Source organism: Aulonocara sp. 'chitande type north' Nkhata Bay, linkage group LG10, assembly GCF_057382095.1.
Source record: "Aulonocara sp. 'chitande type north' Nkhata Bay isolate Kocher_YH1m ecotype deep benthic linkage group LG10, A_spYH_male_GT1.1, whole genome shotgun sequence".
Classification (NCBI taxonomy): Eukaryota; Metazoa; Chordata; class Actinopteri; order Cichliformes; family Cichlidae; genus Aulonocara; species Aulonocara sp. 'chitande type north' Nkhata Bay.
The window spans coordinates 20,986,075-20,996,570 of record NC_141353.1 but is presented as its reverse complement, the minus strand read 5'-3'; the positions used below and the strand labels follow the sequence as shown (position 1 = coordinate 20,996,570).

Sequence of the window (10,496 nt, the reverse complement as noted above, 5' to 3'; positions counted from 1 at the left end):
CACACAGCAGCCAGGGAGCAGAAGCCACAGGGGTCTGCAGTGATGTGCCCGTGGAGCTAGATTTTTATCAAATTTTAAAGAATTAGTAGAGGTATGGTAAATGCAAACCAAGCCAATTAAATCATGGTGGCTCAAGAGTTAAGGAAATACTATGAAATAACTAAGTTTTACATGTCATATCCTAATTTTCATAAACACAATCTCACCCATAATCAAGGCAGCAATAAAGCAGCCAAAGTGATTCATTTGCTGATTTATTTGATTGCTTAATGTATGTGTGTGTTATGATTCCTATATTATCAAATGAATAAAACCTTTCCTCCCAAAAAACATGCTGCCTTTCCGCTCCAAGCTCAAAGTACTGCTGAAATAATGTGTGCAACCAGGCGTGCAGCGTGCATCCAGACAGGAAGAACAAAGTAGGAAAAACAATATTTCCTTCAAGGGCAGAGAGAAGAAATGACCAAAGTATAGCAATCTTTCTCCTTAGATACATCTAACCTTTACATTATTGCCATCTTGTGGCCACAGTCTGCTATTGTTGATGAAAACTGATTACCTCAATCTCTGGCAGACTCTCACTTTAATGTGGGCGTGTCCATCTCCCGATTACACTGACTGAGCTGGGCAAGCTGAGACACCAGCAGCTTTTTCCCCCCCATAGTTTTCACATGCGCATTGTGGATGAAACTCTGGTATTTACCGGTATAAGCTGCCTTTCACTGCTCTGAGGCCATTGAGAGGAATGAGATTTATCTATCTAGTAGTATAATTGTAGTGCAGTATAATTAAAAAAACAAAACTAAATGTGTGTTTGTTTTTACATGTGTTGTAAAAACAAAAGTAATTAGTTACAGTTTCTAGTTCTTCAAAAAAGTAACTGAGTTAGTAACTGAGTTACAGTATTATAAAAGTAATTAATTACTAGGAAAAGTAACTTTATTACTTTAAACTCTGCATTTCATTTCCTACATACAAATCCTCTTTCCCATTAATATAGCACTGCACTCATGGGTGAAAAAGGAACAGGAAGAAGAACAAATTCTTATTAGCACCTGCCCCCTATCTGAAATCTAATTATCCTTACAAGAGGGCGCCAACAACCCCAAAAACACTCTTGCATTGTTATATATCAAGACATGTTAAACTAAACAATAAATCAGTATAATCAACAATATACAACACTACTAGATGGCAAATGTTCCTTCCACATTTAGCCCAAATTACTTTTGTGTTCTTCATATTGATTTATCATTTTAAGTATCTAACACATTTTAAAACTGTGCATATTTGAGATTGAGATTATCTCGAAGAGAATTCCATATTCTTATACCTTTAACTGTCGGACACATTTGCCTTTGTGTGGTCCAGACATCCAGAGGCCCCAGAGTATGAGGACCCAAGGAGGAGAGGGGTTGCAGTGGCGTGCCCGCGGGCTCTGCCGGCAGCCAGCTGTGCCAGAGAGGACCAGGCCTCAGGCCCAGAGCCTAGAGGGCACCCCACCCCCCAGAAGGGGCCCAGCCGGGCCACAGGCGCCAGGCCCCGCCAATCGGCCACCAGGAGTGAGTCGGTAGGCCTACATATTAGTGCCCAGCCCCAGGCACCAAGAACCACCAACACACCAACGTCTGAGGGCATCAACCACCGGCAGGGAGTGTGGTGAGGGGAGATAGGCCTCCATTCCTCGGAGAGCCTGAGATGTACCCAGAGAGGTGGAGTCTAAGACCCAAGCTGACATATAGACACAGACGAACAGGCGCACGTAGACACAAACGTGCATTCCCACCCCCATATACACAAATAAATACTCGGCACTCACCTGACGTGGAGACAGACACAAATAGAGACTGCACACAAAGTCACACTCCCCAAACATACTCCATATCCCAAGTCCAGGTACCCCTGCCTCCAGAGGGGTAAACTGCACCCGGACCCAGGAGATGTAACCCTTCTCTCTGGGGTGGAGGAAAGCAGACCGCCTCCTTATCTGCAGTAGCAGGGAGGCCCCGCATCCCAGACCCCAATCTGACGGCCAGCACCTCCTCCCAGCCCCCCAGCCCTGACAGTTAACAGAACGGGGGGGTGTAAAGACCCCGAACCTCCCTCCACCTGCTCATATGTAATGTTGCTGCGTGCTGTTCTAAAGTGCATTTAAAACACAGGAGGGCATGGTGCTTCCTGCCACAGAGCAGCACGGCTCCTCCCGAAAACTCTCAGTGTCTATATGCATTTAAAAATGAGGGTAGGGCACCAGCACCTATGTGGGTTTGAATACACAGACCATCTTGTGGACGCTGTATAACGGCACGTTATACAGCGTCCACAAGGCCCTATATGTATGTGTCATGAGAGGATGAGTAATGTGGTTGTCTAGGTTGCGGAATAAAATGGAGGCACAGGCGACCAAAAGGGGACAGAGGGGGAGTGCCTCCCCTGCACCCTGGTGACACACCTGCACCCCAAGCCCTGTGTGTGTGTGTGGGTGTGGTGGAGCGGGAAGAGGGAGGCAGCTGAGGATGGGAAGAAAGAGAGGGGCAAACGGCCCCTCCCTGGGGCCAGCTCCCCCCCCCTGACTCCAGTAGGCACCCCCACACTCTGGAACGCACCAGGGCAAGGGGGCCCAGGCCCATCCGGACCGGCGCCCACAGCAGCAGCACCGCCCCACAGAGTCCGGAACAGCCCACCCGACCCCACCGCAGAGAAGACTGCGCCCACCCCATCATCCAATAATCTCCCTCTTTAATGATTTTCCAACTGCTTCCATCAGGTCGTCGTTCTAAAGTGCCTTGTTGTGGAAGTTTTTCATTAAATAAAGCCTGCAGACAAGCGGTGAGCGGTAGCTAACATTCTTTAATCCAAACACACAAAGAACAGAAAACCAAGTTGGTGGAGAGCCTGCATGACCGCAGGGCAGGCGATCAGCAGAGTCTCACTGAGCCTAGCATGGCTCACAGTTACATACCTTCTTCAGGAACAAAAGGCAGTACACAGCTGTTTCACACCTTAAGGTTCACACTCCCTGCTACCTCCCAGAGTCCTCGAAGAGACAAAAGATTCTTCCTGTGGAGTTGTCTGCTTCCCCCAACTTCCTTACTACACCCCACCATTTGTCTTAATGTATGAGTGTGAGACTTGTTAAAATTCAGTGGCACCAAGCCTTATACAATAAATTAATGCGATTGATACATAAGTAAAAGAAATTCCTATACAGCCTGCAGTGAAGACAAAGAGACATAGATTGTCTTTTGTACCTACTGCTATTATCATGGTTAATAACACTAAACCATAAGTGTTGTTGCCATTGCACACTGCACTTTTTTTTTTGATGATAAAATTTAGGTTGTGTTGTCGGGGCTTATATTTTTTGTGTGAATGTGTTGTGTTTGTTTTTTTTATATCACTGTATGGACATACTGCAAATCAATTTCCCATTCAGGACAATAAAGTTACCATTGACCACCACCACCTCCACCATTGACGGAAAACAAGTTTTCAACACTGCAGGTTACCTGGTGTAATGTTTTTCAGCTAAAAAGAAACATCGTCTGACTCCTACCCAACTATATAAAGAGTAACTGAAGGTTAAATACAGCTAACATGTCTTGTTTTAAGCCAGGCATTCACACCTCTATCGCTCTTTCTAAAGAGCGATAGAGGGCTATCGCTCTCTATCGCTCTATCGCTATATAAAGAGCGATAGAGCCAGAGCAGGGGAGAGCGAGCTGGAACAACCATTCTTTTTTTCTTTTTTGGAGGGGGGGGATATCTATACTCTTGTTGTTAAAATATTACGTCTCAATCTGTATGAATTTATGTTTTTTATATTTTTAGTAGTGTGTCATGCAAACAGTAAATATTGTCAATAAAAAAGTAAGAAATCTTTGGGGGTGCTTTGATTCATTTTGGGGAGGCTTCAGCACACCCAAAAATGGGCTAAAAACGCCCCTGGTTCCCAGAGGTAAGGGACAAACGCAATCACATGTCAGGATGCTGTAAACGGACCAAATTTCAGCAAGAAGAACAACTGAGATAAAACTAGTTCATGCATTTGTTACTTCTAGGCTGGACTACTGTAATTCATTATTATCAGGATGTCCTAAAAACTCCCTGAAAAGGCTTCAGTTAATCCAAAATGATGCACCAAGTGTACTGACAGGGACTAGAAAGACAGAGCAGATTTCTCCTATATTGGCTTCCCTTCATTGGCTCCCTGTTAAATCCAGAATTAAATTCAAACTCACCTGTTTTCCATCGTTGCTAATTGTTCACCTGCCATCTATCACCGTTGATTCCTTCTGCCCTACTTAAGGCCTCAGTGGAGTTCTTTGCTGGATTGTTGTGCTAACCTCTGTCAGTGTAACCCCAGCTTGCTTAGTGATTTCCTTGTGTTTCCTTGTTCTCTTTTTGAACATTGACTTCTCTCATTGTGTACAGACCTCCCTGAACCCTTTTATTTCCTGCTTTTCATTTGTTTTTATTTATTTCAACTTCATTTGTTCTTTAATAATAATAATAATGATGATGATGATAATGATAATAATGATCCTGTTCACTCATTACTGTTGTTTTTTATACTCTGTATTTATTTATGCCGTACTATTACTCTGGTCTTTGTTAATCAATTAATTTAAAAAATGTTAAGTCTTTTAAGTCCTACCCCCAAATTATTTTCTTAAAATTGAATTTAAGTCTAAATTTAAATTTATTTAGTTTTTTTTCCTTCTAGTAGTGCATTTTTTTCTGATGCAACAGCATTTTATTCTATTTTGTATAGTATATTATTCTATCTTATCTTCTATTCAGGTTTTTTTTTCTTAATTTTTGCTGCTCTTAACTTTGTACTGTCCACTTTCTGCCGTGACCAAAGAAATTTCCCACTTGTGGGATTAATCAAAGTTGATCTTATCTTATTATCTATTATTTGCTCCCCCTGTGTGCACCAGGGGCTGGGGAGTGACCTGCAGTATTGCCCTCCTTCCACCTGATGGATGGAGAGAGAGAGAGAGAGAGAGAGAGAGAGAGAGAGAGAGATGTATGATAATGATAAGGGGCCTCAACACAGGCTTCATATGGACACACCCCCAAGTGGGTGAGAAAGCCACAACCCATTTGCGTTTAATGTTTAGGACGCATAAAACCCTGCCTGATGAGCAGTTACTAACAAGATCAATTACTGCAGCTCTGAAGCACACACCAACTTACTGTTTTGAACAGATTAAAGATCTTCATTATGGATGCTGGTAGAAGACAGATTTTGGGTTTGGCTTTAGCCATCATCGGTGTATTGGGGACCATCATGATCTGTGCTCTCCCTGCCTGGAAAGTCTTCATTAATACTGGGTACCAACATGGAATTTATGGGGCATGGCATGGTTTGTGGAAAATCTGTATAATATACGCCACAGGCAAGATGGAATGCATTGAGTATGCAGTTGTAGTTCCAGAACTGGTAGATGACACCATGAAAGCTACCAGAGCACTCGTGATTAACGCAATCCTCAGTGGGATCTTTGGAATCCTGCTTGGTGTGGCCGGGAACAAGCGCATTAACTTCATGTTGGATGATGGGCAAAAACGCAAAGCGGGCTTTGCTTCTGGAGTTGTCTTCATCATTGCAGGTTTCTTGGTGCTCATACCTGTCTGCTGGATGGCCAACATCACCATTCGTGAGTCCTACATGTTCAGACATGACAGTAGTGTCAGCGTACAGCTGGGAGCCTCACTCTACATTGGCTGGTTCACTACTGGGCTTCTGTTCCTGGGAGGAGGCCTGCTCCTGTACCGACAGGAATGATACCGTCATACTGAATGTACAGTTAAGTAGTTCAGTGCTCACTCTGTGTAAAGCATTAATTATCTCACCTATGTAAGGCTTGCTTTTAGATATCCGCCACAAAAGAAATGTTTTCATAATTATTTCATAAATATGATCTTCTGTTTTTCCCCTCAGAACAATAATACAGCCTGAAATGTAATGAAAATAAGGAGAAATGTTAGCACTGAGTGTGTAACTTACGTTCTTCCTTTATCCCCCCCCTCCCCCAGATCTCTGTGATATTATTACGCTGTGCATCTAATATTCCTATAGAATGTGTATCAAGTGGTTTAAGTCTAAGCCTGATAACTATTTCTTTGAAAAACTGCTTCAATATAGATGATCATGTGATTTTCATTTACTCTTTGAATACTTTTCTTTTGAGTTGTTGTTGTTGTTTTTAACTCTTATTACTTGATTGTATACAATACAATTTAGGTCAAATTAAGATTCATTTTTCTCAATTCTCTATTGGATTCTCATGAGAGATCACATGTTGCAAATGTTTTTATGCCATTGTCTCTGTTTTAATGTCAAAAGCCTAAATAAAAACTCTGAAAAAATATTTTTGTTCGGGACATATTTTCTATCTTTAAAAGACTGAAGTAGACCTGAAGAAAACAAATATTAACAAGTACAGCACAGATTTGTTTATTGTTTTTAAGTACATTTGTTAATATGTATTCATGGCATTCATTTTAGATTTCCACTTGAACAAAAATATTGTTTAATTAAATAAGTAATTAAATTTAATTAACACTGACAGATAAATCTACAATTTACACTTATAAACATTTAGTATCTTCTAAACTAGATTGTTTAACTCTATCACCGAAAGAAACTCAGGTTGTACTTGCAGTCAGTCAGAAAGGCAACTTAAAAACAACAACAATAATAATGATAATAATAATAAGAAGAACTAAAAGAGGAGTCTGCACAATGATAACAAATCTTTGAGCAAATAAAATAAATCAAAGCATGAAGGTCAGCACAAGAAAACGTAATGACAACAACCTGACAAAGACACATACATTTCTGAGAAAACCATGTGGAACAATAGCCCTAAGCTAATGGAGTACGTTTTACACACATTGCACATCCCTTTATAACTGACCAATGCTCATGTTTACTGCACACACAGCATAGTGTCTTTATTAATTATTAAAAAAGAAACTAAAACTCTCACACTTTCTGTGCATGTTTTCTATTCACATTATTAATTTCCCTTAGCCTACATGTATTAGACACTGGTTACAAAGTGTGCTTCACGTGCTTGATATCCAAAAAATACTGTACATCTATATGCTTTCTTATTGTTTGAAAACAGATCACATTTTCAATACCCACCATTGTGACTAGAAACATCAGCAGGCACTCAGAGGATGTAAACAACCACAGGTAACCCAGGTGATCTGTAATTGTTACCCACTGTGCTCATTTTCTGTGGAAATGAACGTGTTAAAACTGCTACTTAAGTGAACTGACACATGTGGTTGTACTAACCAGGTGGATTACACATAAAATTTAACTATACTGAAAATGCAGCAACAGTTCAGCGTTGTGCATTTCACACACCCTGTTTGAACAGCAAGAGAATTCTCTCTTTCATGGGGGAAAGGTTTTAATAATGTCACAGGATGATTTAAACCTGCTCTCAATGAGTGATCTGCAGCATTTTGAATCTGCTGACCTATTGCAAGCAGGTGTGCTGTGTATATAAGGCTCTGTGACCTGCCTCTTTATGCCAATGACTGTAGAAAATCTGTTATCTGATTTGTACAGTCATTGCTCTGTGCTCACTGGCAGTCGCATTTCCCGTCTGCTTAACCCAACTTGTTTCTGCACTTAGAGACCTCTTGCTTGGGGTGTCTCCTGTTTGTACTGGGATGTGAGGTTTACCACTCGCTGTCCGGCCGAACATAATACAACAGAAGAGGTATGCATTGAATGTTTGATGTGTTGGTCATTTTGGACCTGATCTTTGACTTGCGCCATTTGCATGGTAGAAATTTCTGGCATGATGTGTCACCTGCTGTTGCTGGATTGGGAAGCCCTCCTCTCCTTTCTAGGTGGAGTAGTTCAGTGGGCCTGGTATGTATGAGCTGCCCTTTCCTCTGCATTTGGCTTTGGACTGTAATATTTCAATGACTGCTGCCTATACCACAGTTTAACACACTCCACAGATCCTTGATCGGAGAAACAGTCCTATTTTTAGGCATGCAGCCAAAGCCAAGCCTCCTCACGCTAGTCACAGTTGCAGAACGCTATAGTAAGAGTGAGACAGCTGAGGTATGAAATGTTTGATTAACCCTTTGAGGTCCACACCAAGAAAACAGCAATGGAAAAAATTTTTGTTTGCATTTCATATTGACTTGGGTGAGTAATAACCACAATCAATTTTTTTTTCAATAGACCCTGTAGTTTTTAAAATATTGATCTCTACCAAATGGTTGAGATGTCACTTCATGGTAAACGTATGAAATGTCATCCAAAAAATCAAATAAAGGGCCAAATTATAATTAAATTAATAACAAAAACTATTCAGGGCATTGATACAGTTTATTCCTAGTAGCATGCCAGTGAACATTGCTGTTTTAATTCAATCAAAGGAAAGTATTATATCAAACAACAAAATGCATATTGTTTTTATTATGCAATTGTGAAAAATGTGCAACAGCACAAAATGCTCACATTCAGTCCACTTCTGATTGACTGCTACTGTGCAAAATCATTTTCGTTTTAAAAAATAAAAACAGTGGAAATCAAGCACATCTGCTTGTGGTTTCGGTCGTTGGGGTCTTAGGGTGTAGCATTTATTCTGTGGTCTTGGAGAGCTGAATCATGGTTGTCCAACTCTAGATGCTGGCTTGTTAACTTGGTTCAGACACAGCCAGGTGGAAACCTTTTGAGAGCCATCAGTTTCTGGTCCAGTAGGGCACAGTCCCTCTTGTAGTATTCAAGTCAAGGATGTATCCGAACAGTGGAATATGCCATCTCCTTAACTTGTAACTGCCATATGCCAATTATATACAGGGATGAATGATGGGCATGGAATGGTGATCTTTGCGTTGGACTCTTTGCTCCACCGTTTGACCAATCAAAGAGGCATGAACCCACAGGCATTGTTTAGGAGGTTGACACATTTGTTGTCAAACCATTTTATTGCAATCAGACCTTCATCAGACCTGTAATAACAGGCTCCATGGCCCTTCTTCATCAGGTCTTTGTCTGCCATCAGGGGAGCTCCACCAGTGCAGTTTGGTCATATAGTAGCAATGCACCTGACACCCAAGGAGGTGTGCAAGTTCTGGACCAAGCTGAAACTTGTGAAGAGCTGAGGTTCTTTTATGGGTTTGCATACCGTTTTTTTTTTTTGTTTGTTTTTTTTACAACTTTGGCCCCTTAGAGGTAGCTTCTGCTCCTTTTCACTGAGGGGAGCATTGAAGAATGTAGATCCGCCTTGATACAGCAGCAAGTCATGGATGATGCCAGATGAACTTGCTTGGCAGAACAATTTAAAGCCCCACTCATCTGGTTTGTTGGCAGTATACTGGTGGAGAGTGCCAGCTCTTATGGCTTCATATGAAACCATGACCTCAAACACACTGTGGTAGAAGATGGATGGTATCATGAGTATCATGCCACAGGACCATGTGATTTTTTGCCATATAATTGTTTAGCATCCATACAGTACTTGTTAAACATGAAATTGTATTTTTGACAACTTAGTAATATTAATTTACCAGCTACTGTAATTTGAATAAAAGGTAATTGGTTGTGATATTTGCGATTTCCACATGTTATTCTTGATTTTTACAATATTTACTAATATTAACTCAGAAAGTTACAAAAATGACTTACTGAGGAAATTATTTCAGCATATTCTTGCTGTGCTAACACTTAATGTGATTTATCAACAGCAATAGATAAACAAAATGGGTCTAGTGTTCTGATTTTATGGCAAATAATCAATTTTAATAACATTTAGGTTATGTTAGCAGTAGCACCATAAAGTGACAAATCAACTGTTTGGTTGACTAGTTTTTAAAAAAATTATTAAACATTTAACTTCACTTTTTTAATGCTGTCCAGTGACATACATCTGTTAAGTAAGTCCTCTAACACTATCATATATCAAAAAATTATATCTTCCTACCTTAGTTTCATCAAAAACATTCAAAATATGTTGGATGGTTTTTTGTTTCTGACTTCCTGGTTGGGAGAGGGATAAGAAGAGCCAACCTTTTACATTCACAGTGCCTTCTGGTGGATTGTTTGGTCATTACAGATGTAAACCAATTCGTAGAAAAGACTCATTAAGGTAGGCAAATTTCAGTGAAAGCCTCAGTTAGATATAGGGCCTGAAAATGTGCTCTGCCAGTTGGTTGAGCAGAACGCTAAAGAATTAAATAGAAAGAAAATTAAAAGAGAAATTTCTTCCCTATAATTATCATTTATGTTTAATCTTTTGCAGCTTCAAGTCAAGCTTGCTGAGGTCACAAAAACAAAAGGAGAAACTCGACTTTACATCAGTGTTTGGAGCTTTTTGTCATCATGAACTCCCCTGAAGTTTTTCATTATCAGCAAAGCAATAAGTCCACAATACTGTAATGATGATTACAACTTTGCTCATAGTTCCAGAATATATTAATATTTTTATAATATATAATAATATATTTGA

The 10,496-nt window shown here is 40.4% G+C and overlaps 1 protein-coding gene across 1 annotated transcript; it reads left to right on the top strand.

The window, feature by feature from the left end:
* The first annotated feature begins 5,107 nt into the window (after positions 1-5,107).
* LOC147320795 (claudin-4-like) lies at positions 5,108-6,362 on the top strand. The gene has a single exon (XM_086308996.1). It carries the CDS (start codon positions 5,231-5,233, stop codon positions 5,792-5,794), a length of 564 nt encoding a protein of 187 aa, XP_086165122.1. The 5' UTR covers positions 5,108-5,230; the 3' UTR covers positions 5,795-6,362.
* The last annotated feature ends 4,134 nt before the right edge of the window (positions 6,363-10,496 follow it).